This window comes from Taudactylus pleione, unplaced genomic scaffold, assembly GCF_031769625.1.
Source record: "Taudactylus pleione unplaced genomic scaffold, aTauple2 ptg000396l, whole genome shotgun sequence".
Taxonomy (NCBI): domain Eukaryota; kingdom Metazoa; phylum Chordata; class Amphibia; order Anura; family Myobatrachidae; genus Taudactylus; species Taudactylus pleione.
Window position 1 is genome coordinate 3,166,689 of NW_028284797.1, and position 22,644 is coordinate 3,189,332.

General features: G+C 44.5%; 1 protein-coding gene across 1 annotated transcript in view; it reads left to right on the forward strand.

Annotated features, from left to right (window-relative positions):
• SYCP1 (synaptonemal complex protein 1) overlaps positions 1–22,644 on the forward strand; it is a 470,977-nt gene that overhangs the window by 56,328 nt on the left and 392,005 nt on the right. The window contains exons 4-5 of the mRNA XM_088446296.1: positions 1,403–1,449; positions 7,401–7,565. Coding sequence (XP_088302422.1) covers positions 1,403–1,449; positions 7,401–7,565 — 212 coding nt within the window. The remainder of the gene's footprint in view (positions 1–1,402; positions 1,450–7,400; positions 7,566–22,644) is intronic.

Sequence of the window (22,644 nt, forward strand, 5' to 3'; positions counted from 1 at the left end):
CGGCCCTTTACTTATGACACAGGCGCACGCTTGGCACTACTTTGTTGATGCACGTGCGGCTACTGCGCACACAATTCACAAACACAGAAAATATATTATTTTTTTTAGCACTTGGGGGGAGCACCCCTGATGGACAGAGCACCCCCTGGACAACACTACAGCACCTCTTTAGGACTGGGACACTGCACAGGACTTTGGAGTGGACACTGCCCCTATGGAGAACTGACTGCACAACACAGTCCAGCCAGCCCCTATGGACTTTGAAGTAGTGGACACAGCCCCTATTAACAACAGCAGCACAGCACAACACAGCCAGCCCCTATGGACTTTGAAGTAGTGGACAACAGCAGCACTACACTACACTACACAGCCCTAACTCCCACCCTCCCTCTTCACTGTCCACAGCCGAGTGAGAAAATGGCGCCGACGTGGGTACCTTATATAGGATCCAAAACCCGCGAGACTCGGAAGGCGGGATGATGACGTTTTGCCTCGATTTCAGATCCGAGTCAGGCGGGAAAAGTCGAGCCTGATTCGGATCGGACTCGGATCGGGGGGGCTCGGGGGGGGTTCGGATTTCAGAAATCCGAACCCGCTCACCCCTAGTTTATATTGTTTCATAAAGATTCAATTGTTCTTAATGGGATAATGATTAAATTGTTGCTTGAGACAGACTCCATTTGCAACCTACTGCTAACACTTTGTTACTAATACCTCTTTTTTACACCAAAGTGCCGGGTCTGATCTGGGAGTTGGAACACTGTTCCAATCCGGACCAGAGTCGGCACAGAACCCTTTCATATTGCAGTGCCAACCCAGGATATTCCCAAGTTGGCACAGTTCTGAATCTGCAGTGACCCAGGTCTTCCGGCATTGCAATGGACGCTTGGAGATGACGTCATCTCCAAGCGCCACTAAAGCCGGCCAATCGTGACTCGGATCACTCCGTTTACACTTAAGGATGTCACGGAAACGACCCGTGGCCAACCCTGCAAAATACTCAAGTTGGATCCACGTGTCCCTGGACCCGGGTGGATCCATTTACACAGACAAAAATCCTGGGTTGATGCGCATCAACCCGGGATTTTTATGTCGGTGTAAGAGGGGTATAAGTGAGAAAACCTCTATGTAGGAACTACAAATACAATATATTCTATATGAGAGACTTTCTTTGAATTCAAGTGCATCTAGCCCTAAACATGTACACCAAGACATTACACTGCAATGGGATACCGGCATAGAATAAGCAGGGCCGCCAAAAGGTTTGTGGTAAAGTAGGAAAGTTCAATGGACCGTTCCTTAATTGAATTAAGCATTACTCAAACAATTAAAGTTTAAAATCAATTTATAGTTTACAAAATGTGTATACATAATTCATGAATATTTTATTTTTTTGTTTTAGATTGCATCTCACTAAAAGTGTCAAATTTGCCTGTTATTGAGGAGGAGGTATGTGTACATTTTAGAGGAATAGAGGATATTTTGTTTTGTATCTATTAAGGGAAAAAAGGGAGAGGAAGTGTGTATATTATATTTGTGTTTATTTGTAAGATCATGCAGTAATACTTTTAGGACTGTTCAGATTGCAAGTTTTTAATTCTTATTGGGGCATTTATTTTCATTGGGACTCCACAGTAGAATATCACTAATTTACAAATATTTACTAATTTCTTCTATCTAAAATTCATCACTTCATCATGATGAAATGGCAAACATTCTTTTGACCTTCTATGTCTAAATTTCCTTGGATAGCAAATATCAACTTCTAATGTCTTGTCTTATATTGCTCAGATCTAAAATTCTGGTTAGGTAAATTATGTTGACAAGAACCCTGACTACAATGTTCTTGTTGACGCAATAATCCCGGCACCATGATGGTAATTCCAGTAAAATGCTAATTAAAGCATTTTAACAATGCTGGCAGTATAACTTTCAACATGCTGCTTTAACAACATGTTTACAGTTATACTGCTGAAACCATTCAATTGCTTTAATTATTATTTTACCAGGGTCGACATTGATTATCTCGCTAGCAAAGAAATTGTCGACAATGTTCTGGTCATATGAGTGTTCATTTTCAGCAATAGTTGGTGTTTCGCAGCACCATGCCCCAGCCTGCGCTAAGATACACCAAGCTGACGCAGGTGGGTTTTTCTTGAGCTGCCACCACGAAGAGTATTAGAATAGTGCTCTTGTGTTAGCTAGACACTTAAATCACACGTAACAATTCACAATTAGTACACAAATGTAGCATGGACCTCTCCAGGAACGTGAATTCATTAGAGCATGGACAATGCTGATACATTTTTAGGATTTATTGAGAAAATATCTCCAGGGTAAGTTACAAGGAAGAAATAGGTAAATAAAGAAGACATACAGATATAAATGCACAGGTTTATTTCTAATAAGAGAAAAGGATAAAAAATCAGAACCCTAAGTTATCTTACTCTGAGGTTTTAGAAGATCTGTGTGGAGGGAGACCACAGGAGACAGACGATGGGGAGCACTCCTAGTATGAAGCTACTCCCTTGTAGAATGAACCCAGAGTATTGGCTGCTGGGCCTTATAGTTCCACGACTCCTCTCTCCTCCAGCAGCCCCCACCCTTTACAGGCTGAAAAGGTCTTTCCTTTGTTCTCCCAGGGTCTGTGTAGATGTAAATTAACATGGCTACAAGAACCTACGTGTCATATATATCCATGACTTCAAAAGATAGGTTAGTAGGAAGACTGATAATCTAAGGTCGAAAAATTACACTCTTATCAGCCTGTGTGTCTGTGCACCGGCTTGCACAATGGCCCCCTAGGTTGAAGAGCAAACACTACTGTACTTCCATGAAGCTTCTGTCTTCAAAGACCAGATAGCACCTGGCCACTTGGTTCTGACTAGCTTATGCAACCCAGTTTTGACATAAGGTGGGTACACACCTGAAAGACATATCTGCAGATCGAGTGATCTGCAGATATATATTTAGATGATGGTCGTTCATACACACTGAATGGCCATCATCTTTCCGGCAGATGCGGGTCTTGTTAGCAGGGAGACGGGTTGGGGGCACGGCCACCTCCTCCCTGTGGCTGCTGCCGTGTGTACGTGCGGTCTACAGACTGCCCGTAGACACTTGCTGATGGACATATATGTCTGCAGAACAGCCAATGCGATAAGCCTGTGAACGATGCGGTTCACAAACATATCATCTGTACACTCTGGCCGATGGCCAGCAGCTATATTGGCTGATCAATTGATTGGCTAATATATCGGCCAATGTGTACCCAGCAATACTGTACTAATTCCTAGCAAGCAGACATAAAAATACACATCACTCGGTCAGTTTGTTACTCATAGTACCATGAGCACAGTTTACCCAGGGTATGCAAAATGCACACAGTCCTGACACGTGACTTGAGAAATCGCCCTAACCCATGTCGATAGTCACAGTGGGCACAGCATTCAGAGTCATGTGCAGTTTAGTAGTATAGAAGAAACATGCAAATTAAGTGCCTGATGCAGCAAGGATCACAACTGCGATCATGGCTACATACGCAGTCTCATTGAGATGATATGCTAATCCACTGCAATCGCTATGCCGTCGCAGCACAACATAAGGATGCCCACCTTATCTTACACACATCTGTAATATTTTGTAAGACTGCGTAACCCTTGGTAACATCGAGTACAATTGCAGCCTCATGCACACTTGCATAAGATTTAACCTTAGGAATTGCTAACCTCATTGCTCCAAGTGAAAGCCCAAGCTGTGAATGACCTCGCAGTGGAAAATGTATGCACGCCTATTCAAATGCACTGGCACGCATGCGTTTCGTTGACCACCCCCGTCACCTCCCACAAATGGTACTTCCTGTCACTCTGCGATGGGCCTGCTAGTTACATATGACCGGTTGAACCAAATTGCACTGGCACAGGGGTTGCTGGGGGTAGGTTATAGGGGAGAGGGAGTTTTGGGCTGCTTGGTAAATAAATTAACTGTTCGGTGCCCAGACTCTCCGCTCCAGGCTATACCCACCATCATCCCTGTGCCCCCTAGTGGAGGAAAAAAAAATTAGCCCTTAGTGGGGGGTTCAAAAAACAGCAACAATTGACCTCGGCGCTAGTTATACTTCTTAGAATCTCTATAATCACTAATATATCAAAATGTAGAGAACCTAGCGTTCCCGCTAGGCTGTTTTAGCGGGGCGCGGCGCCCTGCCCTCCTTCTGGAGGGCAAAAAGCACCCTGCCCTCCAGGAGGAGGCAAACAGCGCCCTGCCCTCACAGCCTGCGGGAGCCCGCGGGTGGAGAAACATGCGGTGACCCGGTCACCGCCGGAGAATAGACGCCGGGCGCATGCGCCCGGCATCTATTCTCCCTGTCTGCAGGGCTTGGGGGCTTTCCCTGGCGTGTCCGTAAGTGCCGGGCACGCCCCCAAGAGTGACAAAAAGGGGACGCGTCTTATAGACACGCCCCCTTTTCCGATGGCCACGCCCCCTTCTCGGGCGTGCCCTCTCTAGCTCCGGCGCCCTGCCTCCCGCCGGAGCTAAAGGGAACACTAGAGAACCTAATTGTCTCTTGATGACTTTCTAATTCTAAAGCTGCATGTCCACACTTTTAGGTGTGTGAACACCTAAATAGAAAGTCAGTAGAGAACAAAACAAACAGGACTGCGTTCTATAACATCCAAATTGTGAGATGGCAGAACTGATATATAGCAGTCAGAGTTTACCAAAAAGCTTTGGTTTTAATAACATAAAAAAGTTATATACATATACATTTATAAAATAACAATACACAGCATGCTAATAAGGTTACTAATAAGTGCACTGCTAATCAATAAGCCTTTATATGTCAATCCAGGCTATCATTCAGTTATTCAATATAAAGATTAATATAAAATGTTGTCCCGCAAGAACATATCCTACTCAGAAGACAGATGTTAAATCTCCTTAAAGTACATAAAGTTCCTTGATTTGATGTAAAAAACTTAAATTGAAGAGATAGAAAAAAAGAGATCCGTGTTGAATGGTGTGCACACAAATTAAATGTCTCATTAAATGGTGTCCGTCTCCACAGGATAGAGACTAAATACTTGAGTTAAGTGCAGTCTCCTGCGTCACAGCAATCGGCCACGTTAAATGTACCTGGTCAGCTGAATAGTTCCAGGTGGCAGCCTGAATCAGGTAGCCCTGCAATGGCAGTAACACTTGGCTCTCGTAATCTTCCAATGGTCGGGCTATAGTACATGACCAGGACCAGCGATGCATGTAGCTGTAAGCGGCGTGACGGCTTTCCGCGTCTCCTCCGTTAATGGATAAATGGACCAGAATGGCACACCAGTGACTGGATCACGATTAGGGTGTTCACTTTGCAGAAGTCCCCTGGCGCATTTCGCCCTTGCATAGGAGGGCTTTATCAAAGAGTGATGGTAGTTAGACTTCTTCCTTCTTGGAGACTTGAGAGTCAATCACACATGATCTGTTTTCTGAACTGTCCCAGAGTGGTGCAAGAAGCACCAATGTCTGCTTTCCCTGATGTCTCTTGGGCAACTGCTGCTGCTGTCTCTCGGGCAGATCGTGTAATGGAGGTGAAAATTTACTCACTAGCGAAACCTGAACAGCATCCATACAATTAGATAGGTCCTATAGTTACTGCATAAGTTGGCCTTGATTGTTTTCTTGTTTCTCCAGTTTTCTAGCCATATATTGGACCGGATCCACTTTTGGGGCTAGTTTCCCTATCAGATCCATTGAGGCAGTACAAACTATCACGGCACTAAGTAGGATTGTGATTCGGTTCAGTGCCCTTTGGACTAGCTGTGAGAACTCGGATGTGGGTGAAGCTAGATGACTAAATAATAGTAGTCTTCATGTAGACCAGTATTGGGATATCACGGCTGACTGGAGATGGCAGTAGCAGTGTATTGCTGTGCAGGTGCGGACAGCAAGAATTTGCAGAAACGCCCAGTGCAGTTAGCAGGACTTCAAAATGTAGAATAGCGGATAACCGTATTGCATGATGCAGGTTTAGCAGGATTTCCCAGTAGAATATCAGGATTGCCCAGAGCAGGATATCAGGATTGTCCAGCAGAATATCTGGGTACTCAATGAATCGCACTGGAACCTGGATCCAAAGTACTGAGACCTCTAAGGGGAGAAATTGTACTGGCAACTGCTTGTTAGCACCTGTTAGATTAACTAGGGCACCTTTACCAGTGATTGGCCCAGCCAATCATTTGACCAGAAACCTGCCTTTCTGGGATTGGCTGGACGTCCAAGTGACGTCATTCTAAGATGGTGCCATCCATGAACCAGGTTCTAGGGAAGCTGCCGGGCAGGACACCAGGCTTCTCCAGCTGATGGGCGTCCGACAGATAAGTTTGACAGAACCTTTCAGGGCAGTAAGACTGCTGGATCAGGTAATGGGAATCCGGTATCCGGTGTGTGACATATTCTTTATGCTGCCTGGGGATGTCTTGCTGTCTAGAGAACAGTACAGAACAGTACAGTTCTTATGCTGGCCTACGCAGTGCTTTAAATTGTTAAGAGCAGTAGCAAATTGTTTCTGCGTTTCTGATGAAAATGGCCACAGAGCAGCATGCATGTGGCATTTAATATAGTGGTGGGAAACCTGGATGCAAGTTTTAAATATTGCATTGTGAATAGTTAAATCATTTTACATATTCACTTTAATACTGAATATTACTACATTTGTTAATCTCCTTTAAGTCATTGTTTTTGCCTGTTAGTTGAAGAGGATGTCTACAAAAGGATCAACATTTTAAAGCTGCATCATAAATGTGAAAGTAGCAGTACGTAAATTTTAGAATTTTTAGTAGCAGACAACTTATTTTTGGGACTGGCACACATTCCCAAAAGTTCTTGTGTCTTATTTTTAAATAGTTTTTTTGAAGTTAGATAGAAAAGACAGCAAAGTAACAGTAACTGCTGTCTGGCTACATACCTCAAAAGATTGTATTGGTAACCTTATTTACCATCATGTTTTGTGCTAAATCCACACAAGGAGGTGGGACTTACAACTATAATTTATTGTTACTGAAACTGAGGTGGCATCAAATTTGACAGGTTCCTCTGCAGTTGACTGGAACCCTTTGAATATGTGAGTGGGAGTTAAGTTTAAAGTACATTTACGCCTAAAATAATAAAATTTTTATGCTTACATTCAACACACATGTACAACTAGAAAAAAATTGTTGACTAATCAAATCCACAAGTTGTGAAAAGATCAATCTGATTAATTACTATGAAAATGCTTATCTTTTAAGTTGGTTGACACGATTTAGCTCTTTTTTCTTTTTAACATAATACGAGCTTCCAGTGAGCAAAGTGCAATTTAGAACTTTTGTGAATCTATATACATTTTAGCTAATTTGTATTGTATTGTTGAATAGAGCTCAGAATCAATTAATCAGCTGTACTCCAAGCTCCTTAGAGAGGCAGAAAAAATTAAGAAATGGAAGTCTGTTGTAGAGGTTGAAGTAAAGGATAAAGATACAAAACTTCATGAAAAAAGAAAAATGATAGATGCTCAACGAAAAGTCATACAAGAGTTACAAGTGAGTAAATGGTACAATTAATGGCATTCATTTTCTGTAATGTAATATGGTAAAAGTACAAAATTTATCATCTATAATTAAGCATATTTAAAGCAAAGAACATCACTACTTAAAGGACGACTTTGTTATAAATTTCTTTAACCACTTGCCTGGCATGGTCGTATCAGATACGACCACACCAGGCTGGGTTTTCCCTGACATGGTCGTATCTGATACGACCAGTCAGAAGTGCCCACTAGGTGGCTGTGGGAAGCTAATCTTCCAGCAGCCGCCTACATCAGAGGGACCTTCCAGTCCCTCGGCAACTGTGGCTTCCTCTCCAGCTTGTCCCGATCACTGCTGGCCACAGTGATCGGGCACTCCGCGTCACCCCCCTCCTGGTGTGGCTGCAAGGGCAGCCGTGTGTTCCATATGCTGTGTCCCGATAGCTGTGGCCAACAGTTAGCTCCTGCTAGCCGCGGCTTCTGCTGTCCCCCTGTGTAGCCAGCGCCGCATCTTTTCCCAGCGCAGCTGCCCGTTGTCCCTGGTACCACCCCCCTCCTTCCAGCATTGTGGTGGCCGTGCTGCTTTGTCCCCGGTCCCCCCTCTCAAGGTGCCTGCTCTGGTGTTTTCGGACCCTACTCCAACCCCCCCCTCCCCGGCCCCTCTCATCTGGGCGACTGATCCTGTGTCCCTGGCCGTCCCCCGCACCCGCTCCTCCCAGCGCTGTGGCGGCCGTACTGCTTTGTCTCCAGTCCCCCCTCTCCTCTAGGTGCCTGCTCTTGTGTCCATGGACACTCCCATAACCCCCTGAAACCAGCGCTGCGGCGGCCGCTGCTGCTTCGTCCCTGGCCCCTCCTGTCCTCCAGGCGGCTGCTCCTGTGTCCCCGGCTCCTCCCCCAACCCCCTTCTTCCTGAGCTTCGGCGTACTCTGCGCTGCTTTGACCCCGGCCCTCCCTGTCCTCCAGGTGGCTGCTCCTGTGTCCCCGACTCCTCCCCCAAACGCCTTCTTCCTGTGTTTCGGCGGCCGCTACTGCTTCGTCCCCGGCTCCCCCTTTCCTCCAGGCAGCTGCTCCTGTGTCCCTGGACCCTCCCCCAACCCCCTCCTTCTTGCGCTGCGGCGGTCCGGCTGATCCAGGCTGTATACACAGACCTCCCCCTGGCACGGCTGCAGCTGTGTGTGACAATTGTCTATAGCCGGCAACATCCATACCCCCTCCCTCTTATTCAAGCTCCGCCTCTGTTCTCGGGCAGTATTTTGTGATATATACATATATACATATATGTATGTATATATATATATATATATATATATATATATATATATATATATATATATATATATATATATATATATATGTATATCTCTCAAACCATCGATAGTTTATATTGATGGCTGAGATCATTGGCCACCGATGGTACTACACTGTATCATAATAATTACTATTTTTATGGTACTGTATACAGTGTTTAAAAAATATTTTCTTTTATAAAATCCTGCTGGAAAAATTTTAAAAAGATGTTCTTGACTTAATTCAACCTACAAAAACCTCGACAATTTTGGAGCGATTTTTGGAAAAAGAATTAGTCAGCTAAGTGGTTAAGCGCATTATTTTAAACTACAATTTTACTGAGTGGTGTCAGAGGCGTCACTAGGGTTAGTGTCACCCGGTGCTATAAAGTAGCATCCTCCTCCACCAAAAAAAATAAAAAATCGGGACCAAGCTGCACAGCTCTGTGAACTCTCCCTCCTTACCAGTCCAGCAATCACACTGTGCTCCTCCCGGCACTCTGGGTAGATGATAGGACTGTCCGACGGACTGGACCAAATACTGCCGCCGCCAGGCCATACCGCACACTAGCGGGTAGCAGACTGGCGGATGCAGGCAGGAGTGTGGTGGCGGCAGCCAGGGGCGGATCCAGAAAAAAATGACAAGGGGAACACCATGACTAGGGAGGGGACGTGGTTGCATATGGGAATGGGGATGTGACCCCACATGTCTGCTGTGAATACATAGCGTACACCTTGTCGTGCCAAATGGTTTATTATTTATTATTACCAGTTATTTATATAGCGCACACATATTCCGCAGCGCTTTTACAGATAGAATATTTGGCCATTCACATCAGTCCCTGCCCCAGTGGAGCTTACAATCTTTATTCCCCACCACATACGCACACACACACACACAGGTTAATTTTTGTGGGGAACCAATTAACCTACCAGTATATTTTTGGAGTGTGGGAGGAAACCGGAGTACCCGGAGGAAACCCACGCAAGCACAGGGGAATTGAACCCATGACCTCATTGATGTGAGGCAGTAACGCTAACCATTACACCGTGTGTTTAGCAAATTAACATCCCACTGAGCAGCTCAGTGACTGATATTAGTAAGTAGAAGTTCTGGTATGAAATTTTAAAGTAGATGGCCGGGGGTCGCCTAGGTCCCTAGACGCTTTATGGATTTTGACAGTGAGAAATTAAATTTAAATGCATTCTCTGCACTTATGCCACCAGCTGAGACACAAATGTTAGGCCACTTAAATAGAATTATAGCTACCTACTTTTATTAGTCTGTCACAACTCTTTAATAGACTAAGGGCTCTATTTAAAATTATTTTTACAAAAATTAAGGGAAAAAGGTTTTTTTCACACCCTTTTCACATTATTTTAGTTTCACATAAATTTATTAAAGGGCAATTGGAGTAGGTAGAACAGTAGGTAGTCAGGAGCTGGCCCAAGTGATCAGCTGTGTTGCCCCCGGCAAATTGTAGAAGTCTTTCACAGAATTGAAAGATTCAGGGGAAGCTGACACTGCGCAAACGGATAGGGGCAGATTCAATTAGCCGTGGGATTTATCCCGCGACTGATTGCCGGCCTAAATTCCCGCGGTGTGGGGAAAGGATATTCAATTAAATAGCCTTTTTCCGCTGCCGTAAAATCGTGACTCATGCGCGGAAACACTGATTCCACGTAAACTACGGAATCAATGTGTATTTTTCCGATTTGGACGTTTTTACAAGGATTTTACCTCACACCTTTATGAGGTACGAGGTAAAGTCCAACTGCGGGGACTCGAGCGCGGAGTCTTGGGGACTCCCGCGCGAGGAATTCCCGCTAATTGAACAGGTCCAGTGTGGCAATTAGCCGCAGGATGAATCTGCCCAATAGTGTTAGCTTCCGAAGTTGGCCGGGGGCTGGGAGAGAGAGATCAAAAATCTGAAGTTGGTGTAAACTACCGGGGCTAAGTTCCAAAATGTTTAGCTATTTGGAATTTAGTACATAGGGGTCAGATCGTAGTCCTCATTGATAATAATGGAGGCTGCGATCTGCAGTGCTAATAACACTTTGCCGGAGAATTCTGTGAAATCTCCTGCATTATGCCATTAGTACATGGGAGCAATACATGAAAATATGCATAAACTGCAGTTTCTGCATAATTTTATGTAAAAAACAGCTTGATACATAGGCCCCTTAGTCTTTCTACCTCACCCAGGGCCGGCCTGAGACCTATTTTTTTATTATGCGAAAATATATTTCTGCCCCCCAGGTGTACTGATAAAAATTAAGGGGGAGTGGTCTCATTGGAAAAGCCATACCCTCAATCCAAACCCCATTTTTCTTACACTGGAGGCATGCCCATAATACGCATGGTACGCGACCATGCTGATTTATAACTTAATTAAATACAGCCAGCAGCTGAGGCAGACCGCGGGCAGACTGTGACACTGTGACACAGCTGCACCGCGGTTGTAATGGGTGGCCGTCCGATGGCTTGTATTGGTGCGACGTGACGTCATGACGTCACGTCAAAGGACGCAGTGGCTGTTGAGTCCACCTGTGGTAAGGGGCGGGCGTTTTGTGAATGGGAGCGGGCGGCAGGGGCGGATTGGAAATTGAATTTAGCGGGCATATTCCCGGCTAGCCTGTGAAGCCGACTCGACTGCCAGCCAAGGCAATTTTTTTTGCCCCGCCCGAATGCATGACAGGCAGCTTGCCTGCACTTGGGTAGAGCGGCCCGCGGAGGAGCTCTTAGCATCGTGAGGCTTTCAGGCCATGTCTAGCAAGACGCAGCTCTTTCCCAGCCCCATCACTCCGACGGATGGTGAGTCAGCTGCTCCAGAGAGTGGAGGAGGCAAAAGGAATGGATTGGCTGCTGGCAGTCTTCCCTACACACACAGAGCAGCGCTTACAGGACAGCCCTCACACCCAGCTAGAGGCAGGTAACTGGCTTAGGGGTTCGTGGGCACTGGACTCAGGGGTGCTACTTCTAAAAATGACATGTCTCTCCATCCTTTCCTGTGCATGACATCCTTTGCCCCCACCCTCCACCTGCATGTGACATCCTAGCCCTTTCTGCAAGTGACAGCCTGCCTCCCCCTCTCTCTCACATTAGCCAGCCTCTCTTCCCTTTTCATAATTCAGTGACAGCCCGTCTCCCTCCCCTGCGTGGCCGTGTGATGACCTGCTGCCTGTCTCCCTCTCCGCTGTAAGTAACAGCCTCCTCCTCCTGTGTGTGACAGCCTGTCTCCTCTCCTACCCCTGTGTGTGACAGCCTCTCCTCTCCTACCCCTGTGTGTGACAGCCTGTCTTCTCTCCTACCCCTGTGTGTGACAGCCTGTCTTCTCTCCTACCCCTGTGTGTGACAGCCTGTCTCCTCTCCTACCACTGTGTGTGACAGCCTGTCTCCTCTCCTACCCCTGTGTGTGACAGCCTGTCTTCTCTCCTACCCCTGTGTGTGACAGCCTGTCTTCTCTCCTACCCCTGTGTGTGACAGCCTGTCTTCTCTCCTACCCCTGTGTGTGACAGCCTGTCTCCCCCCCTCCGCCATCCCTTTTGTGAAACAGTCTGTCTCCCCCCTCTTCCCTGCTAATGACAGCATGACACCCCCTACCTTCCCTGCATGTTATCATGTACCCTCTCCCCCAGTGTATGACAGCATTTGATATTTTCTATCTCTGTCCCCCCATATGTCTCCTTCCCTTTCGTTGTGACAGCGTCTGCCTCCTCCCCTCTCCCCTGTGTTGACAGTTATGGTGCGTACACATTGGGCGATTAAAGTGGACGACTGAACGATAACGATATCGTTATCGTTCAGTCGTCCACTTTTATCGTCCATTTTTTATATAAAAACGATGAACGATAACGACGACGCGCGTTCCCGCGGGTCGTTCATCATTATCGTTCATCGGGTTAACATGCAAGCCAACCTGACGATGTCGTCGGGTTGTTGCATGTTGGGGAATGGGGGAGAGCCCGGCGCTGAACGATATCGTTAATGATATCGTTCAGCGGGTGTGCTCAATGTCATGAACGACATTGAGCACACCCTGTCGGGGACACACTAGACGATATCGCTCAGGTAGCATATCGTCTAGTGTGTACGCACCTTTAGTCTCTTCCCTTCCCTCTGAGTATTGTGACAGCTGCTGTTTCTTCCCCTCCCAATGTGTTGTAGATTTTGGGGTCTATTCATTATCACATAATTTCTTCAAAAGCAGGTGATCATGCACATTTTCACCTACTTTTGGAGAAATACATTATTGGAGCCATTCATCATAAAGGTAATGGAGGAGATATCACTGATATCTCCTACTTACCTCTCTCTACCGATGTGGCCACTGTCCCCATAAACTAGTATGGGGACCTAAATTCATCATGCTCCGAAAACACAATATATTCGAGGGTCTGGCAATTGCCATCTACAAATGGTCTTTGCTCCCGCACACCCCTATGGGAAGGAGTCCCGGTTGTGAACAGGGATCCTTTCAGATTCCTCCTCCCCTGTCTGGCTCCTTCTGCCGGATGCTGGACTTAGGACCTCATTCAGAGTCGGTCGTTGCGGCCGCACGGTCGTACGGGAAAGGGGCCGGATATGCAAATGATGCACTCGCATGTTGCGTCCCTAAGATCGGATCGTTAGCTGGCCGACCAAGGGGAGGAAGCGGCCGGAAGACAATAAATACGCCCCCTTCTCGTACGCATTACACGTCATCTCCAGCCATATAAGGATTAATCGAGACCATCGGGAACCATCGGAACTGGTCGTAGAGCTTAAGGTTAACCATACCCTCTCTTAAGCACTACGATCAGGTCAGTGTACAAGCCACCCATGTCACGTGTGCCATGACACTACTTTGTTAATTATGCACTCCCATAAAACGCCATGCGCATAATTAGGCACGCCTGCGTACGGATCTCCACTCTCCCGTTTTCAAGCACCTTCCCCTGTTACCACCCACAAACGCCTCATTCTGTCACTCAAACTACCGACCTGGCTGTGTTCAAGAAAAGAGAAATTTCTGATCGTAGCAGCAAGTTTGTGCATGCGCATTGCGAACTTTACGCATGCGCAGTTCAGCGAACATCGGTGCCGTACGACCGTAACAACCAACTCTGAATGAGGTCCTTAGTGTGTCTGCGTGAACTCTAGTTCACGCAGCTGCCTTAGCACTGCCGAGTCTTCACTGCTCCAGACCACGATAATTAACAAAATGAATAGACCCCTGTGTCTCTTATCCCCCTCTGTATTGTGGCTAGTGCTAACTACAATCCTGCCTATATTTGTGTTCGACCCCTCCTACATTTTATTTGGTCCCACCTACATGAGGCCACTTTGAGTTTTTTTTCCAGGGCCACTTTAAGTTCACAATCCGCTCCTGGCGGGCGGGTATGGTTCCCTAGAAAGCGGGGAGTGGAAGTATGCCTCCATGACAGGAGGAAGGCACGTTTGGCACACTTTGTGTGTTTGTAGGGGGAGTGCAGTCACACTTTAAATTTCTGTGTAAGTGGTGGGTGCTGTCACACTGTTCCTGTGTGTTTAGGGGTATGTTGTCACACTTTTCTATGTGTGTAGTGGGTGTGCTGTCACACTTTGTGTGTTTAAGGGAGGGGGTGCAGTCACACTTTGTGTAGAGGGGGTGGGGGTACTGTCACATTTTGTGTATAGGGGGTGGGGTTATGCATTACTTGTATATGACGGGCTATTTCGATTTTAATTTATGTAACTTTAAACAGTTGCACATTTCCATATTGTTATGAGTGTTCATGACATATTTTTTTATTTTTATATAAAACTGGTCTTTTGATCTAAAGCAGTGATTCCCAAACGCGGTCCTCAAGGCACACTAACAGCCCTGGTTTTAATGATATCCATGATTGAGCACAAATTGTTAAATCAAAATAATTAGGTACTGATTAAATCACCTGTGCTCAAGTATGGCTATCCTTAAAACCTGGACTGTTAGTGTGCATTGAGAACCGTGGTTGGGAATCCCTGATCTAAAGATTCACCTTGTGTATTGTCACATTATTATCCAGAACCTGGGGCATAACTGGGGCACCTTTATCAACTACTTGCATCTTTTGTAGCTATGTGTTACAGAGCTGGATGTAGTGCCAGACCCTACAACATTTATCCTCACCTCTCATTTACATGAAGTTATAAATTGTATAATTTTCTCAGCTTTACCCGTCTGCCACCCATAATGCCTAAGGCTACATCTGGCCTTATTGGAAGTCTTCTGAAAATGAAACCCATAAATCTAATTCTAGTCCATATAGAGCTAGATTATTTCAAACTATACAATTATTATCAAGTGAGCCTGGAGTCCGGGACCAATATTTAATCTAAATTTAAATCACACAATTGCCATACATATAAGGGGCACCAAAATCTGTATTCGCTTACCAAAAAATGTAGGCTTGGGCCGGCCCTGCCCCCACCTAACACCAGCAGCAGTTACACACTCCCCCTCTCCCTTACCTAACAATTACTGTAAACCCCCCTCCCTTACCTAACACCAGTAGCAGTTACAATACACCCCCCCTTCCCAACACCAGCAGCAGTTAAAGTATACTCCCACCTCCCCAACACCAGTAGCAGTTACAGTATACTCCCAACACCAGCAGCAGTTACAGTACACCCCCTCCCATCCCCAACACCAGCAGCAGTTACAGTACACCCCCCCATACCAACACCCCATCACCAGCAGCACTTACAAACTTCCTCCCTTACCAATACCAGCAGCACCAAGAATATAACCGTACACTTGTTTTAAAAAAAAATACTTCCTTACCTGATGCTGGTGATTGCTGGTCTTCCAACTGAGTTGGCTCTGTAGTGTGTACTGCTCACTCAGCCTCCCATAAATGTGACAAAACGAGCAGCCATGCCTGGGAATCTCACAGAGCAGAGCTCAAGGAGGCGGAGCTTTTTAGGCTCAGGTCAGCCTCCGAGCACACTGCTGCTGCTGCATATCTGGCTGTCAGTAGCAGCAGCTAAAACAGGAGCTGCCTGGCAGCAATTACAATAAAAATAAATAAATCCCCGGGGGGGGGGGGGGGGACGAGCCTTGGTGCTCCCCCCTGAATCCGCCTATGGCGGCTGCGCATGCAATAGGGTGCGGGCAGGAGTGTGGTGGCGTGGGTGGGGTGCACACATGAGTGTTCTGCTTTTGGTGTCATCCCTTTGGAGGGTGAAACCTGGTGCGGACCGCACCCCCCCACCCCCATTGTGACGCCACTGAGTGGTGTCTTTAGCTACCTTGAGGTTACCAGGGAAACCATAACTTTAATATGCTATTCAGTCTCTAGAAATAGAACATCTTGCTCTGCTTGCACATTTAATTTGCTCATGTTGCTTTATTGATAAAGCGGGATGTCTCAGCGCTTGCACTACCATACAGTTTTCCTGCACGTAAGGCAGCAGGTAAAGTGACGGGGATGTGGCTGTAACAAGCTTAGCAGACATTGCTTCTAGTATAGGCCCCATGAGGTGCAGTTTGAAGAAAGAACGGGGTTCCACTTTGGGGCAAACTGTATTGTCCAATGGTACCGTTACTATACGTTTTGTCGGTTCTGTAGTATGATTTGACTTCAGTTGCGTTTGTGACTTCAAATGCAGTCTAACTGAAAGTTAGTTTTGAATTACTAAACTTTCAGGCTATTAATGCCTTAGAGAATCCTATGCACCTCTAAATTCCGAAGTTTATGTTGGCTGTTTTTACTTCAAGGGCATTCTCTTTCAAGGACCATCTTGAGGTCATTAGACTTTGCTTTAAATCACATTATATAAATACCACAGATTAAGATTGTATAAAGTGACAGGAAAAAGACACGTAAGATTTGTGTCATTGGACATTACTGATTAGTCCAAAGTGGAATTCCATTCTTCACTCTTCAAATTTTGCCTCTTAGTTATATTTATTACCATTTTAAGAAATCCCAGTACCTATAGGCTGATTCCTAGTCTGGTGGTCTCTCTAACGTCATTCCGAAAAGCATTCTTTTTTAGACATTTTTATTTCATTATCTGTTATACTAAACTATGTAGTTCACATTGTTTCTCTGGTTTTCTGAAATGCACATTCAAGGTACCATTTCAGATGTACCAAGTATTTGAAACAAATGAAAATAAGCCTGAATCATATTTTATTTGGCAAGTATATAATGTCAGTACTCTAGCCGCATTCCTGAAATATTAACTTCATCTGCTAGACTTGGATTATCAATTGGTGAATCTGAATTATTTCTCACAACTCTTATACAGTACAGTGTGAAAGTGGTAAATCCTCTTTTATAGGAAAAAAGATGATCACTGTTAAACTGTAAAATATATTAAGGTAGGTGGGTTTCCTGTATAGCTTGTTACCAAGACTAGCATTCTCCCTAAACTTTATTTTTCGGGTGATATGCCCGTCAAAATTTCCCTGCCGCTTGCCGGCACTGTGATGCGTTTGAAATTCACGCTGCACTGACGTATAATATAGAATTGGGCACATCATTGGCTGCATCACAGTGCTGGACGGCGTCAGACTCGAGGGCAGAGAAGACTCCTCCCCCAGAATAAAAGGAAAAACGCTGTTGCTGGTGGGAACAGTTGCTGGCTTACAGTGAAGAGCTTGAACTTTTATATGTGCTGCTTCATTTGTCTAAATTTTTATTTAATTAGGTCAAGAACATTATACTTATAACTTATCCAACATGATTTTATTAAAGTATTTTTTTTAAACACTAACAGCAATTAATAATATCGGTCGATCGATGATCAAGGCATCTCGACTTTATATTTCCTTGATGGCTACTCCACTTTGAGGCCGAGGACTGCTTCCTTTACATTTACTCTGCTGCTGCTCTTCTACAGCCGCTGGGTGATTGGCTGCATGATAGAGACTGGGGGAGGATGCAAAGTTGGCGGGAGGTCCCTCTGCGATTGGCGGCTGCTGGAAGATTATTTTCTGGCAGGCGCCCATTGTTTGTAGCCATGTCAGGGAACACACATCCTGGCAAGTGGATAAGACAAATAGCTATGGAAAATACATAGACAGCAGCAATAAACCACCTAAAAGCAAAATTTCCATATATGTCAATCATATCCTGTTATTCAAGAGTTTTCAATACGAGTCATGATCAAAATGAGACTTGTGACATTCTTTTTGAGCAGTGTTCTACAAATGGAAGTACAGGTATTACAATGCTAAACTGTGAAAACAAATAATGCATACTTTTTTTTTTTTTTTTAAATTTCTTTTTTTCATCAGAGTAATAACATAATGCACATACATTATAAAATAAGACTGACCATACATGGAACAAAGACCTGTTAAGGGTAGCAGTATAAAAGCAGTACAATATAAGTCCGGAAAAATATTTCCATCAACAAGCAGAAACAAGAAATGGCACATATTGTTCAAAACAGTCCAAACATGGCAGGCACAACCCCCCAAAAATTCTCCAATAAAACGAAGCAGGGGAAAAAAGACCTATTTAGAAATATATCCCATCTCAGCCTGTAATAGGCAAAGAAATAAGTGGATCATCCAAAAAATTCCGGTATTCGTACCAGGAGGTATTTCGGAAACATAAATATATTTGGCGACGTAAAGCCAATGTGAAAGAGTCTATAAAACCTTCCCATAGCTGAAAAAAAGCAGCTGTCTTAGCCTCTTTAGATAATGTAGTTTCCAACCAATCCATCTGAAAGGCAAAAAATAATTTAGCCCAAAATAATGAAATTGATGGGGGATCTGTGATAACGCGATATGTTCTAGATTTATTTATAAACCTTACTTGTTATAAGAAGAAATTAAATAATTCACACCAATACAGATTCTAAAATAATGACAATGCTTTTACTTCAAGACAGCTTAATCATATATATATTTTGCCAATGCAGAGTTACAACAAAAACACTTAGGTTATATTAGCAGCTGTAGGGAATACTTGTAAAATACATTTGTGACACCCACTGCAGCATCAGTCAGCCAATTTCATAAATACGTACAGCAACAACACCAGCAGACCCCTCGTTGTGTGCTCTCTCCTCCTTCCTCCGAGTGCTCACCGGCTGCCCTCCCCCCCTGTCTCTGCTCTATGCTTTATACTATAATCTGTCCATACCTCCAATTAACACAATGGGGAATATTAATTTATTTAATATTCGTATGTGCTAAGCCTTAATTGGTTATGGGTGTCTTAATCATAATATTGATACTTATGTTGTGTTATATTTTTGTTCCCATGTAGAATTCTAATATAGCCTTCAGCTGCTGCTTATGGCAGACAAAAGTTATCTTGATTTGAACTCTTTTTGTTTATAAAAACGGAAACTTGCTGTCTGCTTTTCTGTACATGTTAAAACCAATACACTTTAAACCCATAATTCCTACTGCTAGAACAACGGTTAACAACAAGATGGCTGCTGCCTCAGACACGCACTTATTTACTATAGAGGGAAAGGGAAGGCCTTATCCTCTCTAGGTTTGAGGCCGTTTGACAAATGCGGTCTTCGGCAACTCACACAACTAATTCTAGTACTGAATATAATCTCAAACATTTCTATACACTCTTAATTGCAATGCACATAATAATAAAATACATAATATTCGTGATTTGCTGAAGGAACATGTATATCCAAATAATTCTGTGTTATCATCTGCATGCATCCACATTTGCAATATAGATTTACGTGCCACCGCTGATATAATCAATAATAATTTTTTACTGTCACCCCCACCTGAAACAGATGGCGGCAGGATACCTAAAATCGCCCATTCCGCCGATAGCGGGAGATAATTGACTAGACACCTGGATGCAACTCTACTGACCGATGCCCAAAATCTGCGTATAAGGGGGCAATCCCACATACAGTGTATAAAAGTTGCATCAGGAGACCCACATTTAGCACAAACACTAGTATCTGATAATCCCATCAGGAACCTGCGGTGGTGGAAGAGATACCCATTATGATAAATGTTGTAGAACATTTCTCTATGCATACTGGAAGAAAGCACTGATTGAGCATAGAGGAATGATCGTAGCAGGCTTTCCACGGTAATATGGGGGCAGTACATGAGGTAGATAACTCTGTAGATATTTTAGAATGGTCTAAAGGGATTTGAAGAATTTTATAATGAAGAGAAATTGCCCCTCGTCCACCCATAGGTCTAGCTAATAATAGATTCAAAGATTTGGACCAATCTACTTGGGAAAAAGTCTGTATCATGGAACTCACATAGTAATTTGCCTGATATAGCGCCAGAGAGTGGGACTGACGATAGGGTCGACAGTTATAAGTGTCGACCAATGCTTGGACACAAGAGATCCCTCTATTATGTCATAAGGAGAAATGTGCAGAAGCCTTCCCATTTGAAACTCAGGGTTTAAAAGTAATGGGAGGTATAGAGAATGATGACAATTTAAATTCCTTTGTTTCCTAGTAAAGTGCCAAACTCGCCATGCAACCATCAGTAATGGATTATTAATTATAATCTCAGATAATTCTTGTTTATGGGAATGGAGGAACACTAGCATAATGCATACATTTTTAACAACAACAGAGCCAAAATTAGCTGCTTTTGGACTGACTATACCTGTAAGCACAGTTGAATGTGAAAAAGGATTTTCTACTCTAATGGTGCATACACACGATCAGATTTTTCCTTCAGATATGAACGATAACGATTTAAAAATCGTTCAGTCGTTCATATCTGAAGGAAAATCGTTCATATCTGACATGCCTGAACGATGGACGATCAACGATGCGCGTTCCCGATGGTCAGATAACGATTTCTGACATCTGATGGGTTTGCAGTCAGACTTGGACGATTCCATTCATTTTAATGCAGTCAAAAATCGTTCAACCGTTCAAATCGTTCAAAACTTTGGTAAAATCGTTCAAATCGTTCAGATCGTTTAATCGTTCAATCGTTCATCTGACAAATCTGACAAGTCTGACCGTGTGTACGCTCCATAAAACAAATTAAAATACAGTTTAAGGATTCACTTGAAGCAAAGCACACTAAGGGCCGGATTCAGATCTGCACACAAATGCCAACACAGCCTGCTCTTATAAATCGCAATAGCAAAAATATGTAAATCTAGTTACAAAGGAAATGCAGTTCCACAATATCAATTTGCAGCAGTTTAGGATGGTAATCGACTATCTTGACAGCATCGGAAGGCGATATGTGTCAGATTGTGGGGTCAGCATATTGTAGTGTCTCCAATGTCTCCCCAAGCACAGGGATGCCTACTGCTGCCTTCTCATATCCGTTCGACGACGTGCAACAGTATAAATATTGGTAACATTAACTCAGATCGGGCAGTCATGCAGCTTCTGAGTCACGTCTGACCTGCCTCAAACACTGCGTCTCTCCTGTCAAGCTGAGAGCTCTCATGTTGTGAGGGAGATCATAATGGTTAATTTATGCATGCCCATGAAACAGAGTTTAAACGGTCCTGACGCGCCTACGTTTGCCTAGCCACCCCCTGTTACCTTCCCCAAACGCTGACTACCTATCACTCACTTTGTGATGGATTTCTCTATGTATGTGATATTGCTAATCAATCGCCACACGTGCGCATTGTGGCTGTGGCACATGCGCAGTGGCTAACAATCGCTCCACTTTGATTTTAATTAGTCCCTAAATAATCTGATGCTGATGTCACTTGAGGGACCAGATAATGTTGATGTTGATTATGAAAAAGCTGCAGATAACTGAGCCACAAAGAAGAGAAGAATTAATATATACAATATTAATCACAAGTTTAAATCAAAATAAGGAAAGGATTTCAACATTTCTTTATTGCAATTCTAATAGTAAGATTGAGCATGTTCAGAAATGTAACATTTCTTTTACTACAAATTCTCTAGTTCCAGAGCAAATTAAATGAATTAACTGACTTTACATCCCACCATCTACAGTTTTATTTCTATTCTTCCTCTTTGCAAATTAAAAAATTGTTATCTACAGTATAATTCTCTTGAAATAATCTATATGTGGAATTTCGGCATGATAAATTATTGTTCAGACATCCATGAAAATGATTACATATCAGTGGCGTAACTAGGGTATTTGGAGCCCAGGGAAAATTGAAAAATGGAGCCCTTCCCCGCCATGTGCACGGTTACAATGGGCATGGCCACTGAAAAAATTGGGCGTGTCAACATGACACCCCCCCTTTCTCGTCACTCTGGGAACATTCCTTTCCATTCCATATGCACCTTAATGCATTGCCCCTTATACAGTCCCCCCTAAGGAGTGCCCCCAGTAGTGGTCCCCCTTATTCAGGCTCCCAGTAGTGCCCCTTATACAGAACCCCCAGTAGTGGTCCCCCTTATGCAGCCCCCCATTAGTTCCCCTTATACAGTGCCCCCAGTAGTGGTCCCCCTTATGCAGGCCCCAAGTAGTGATCCCCTATGCAGTGCCCCTTATACAGTGCCCCCTGTAGTGATCCCCTCTTATGCAGGGCCCCAGTAGTGCCCCTTATGCAGTGCCCCCGTAGTGGTCCCTCTTATGCAGGCCCCCAGTAGTGATCCTCCCTATGCAGTGCCCTTTATACAGTGCCCTCTGTAGTAGTCGCCCCCTATGCAGTGCCCCCAGTAGTAGTGGTCCCCTGATGCAGTGCCCCCAGTAGTAGTTCCTCCTAGTAGTGCCCCCAGTAGTGATCCCCCCGATGCAGTGCCCTCAGTAGTAATCCCCCCTATGCAGTGCCCCCAGTAGTAGTCCCCCCCATGCAGTGCCACCAGTAGTGCAGACAAAGACACACACGTAAAAAAACGAGTAAAAAAACAAACACTTACCTGACTCCCCGCTC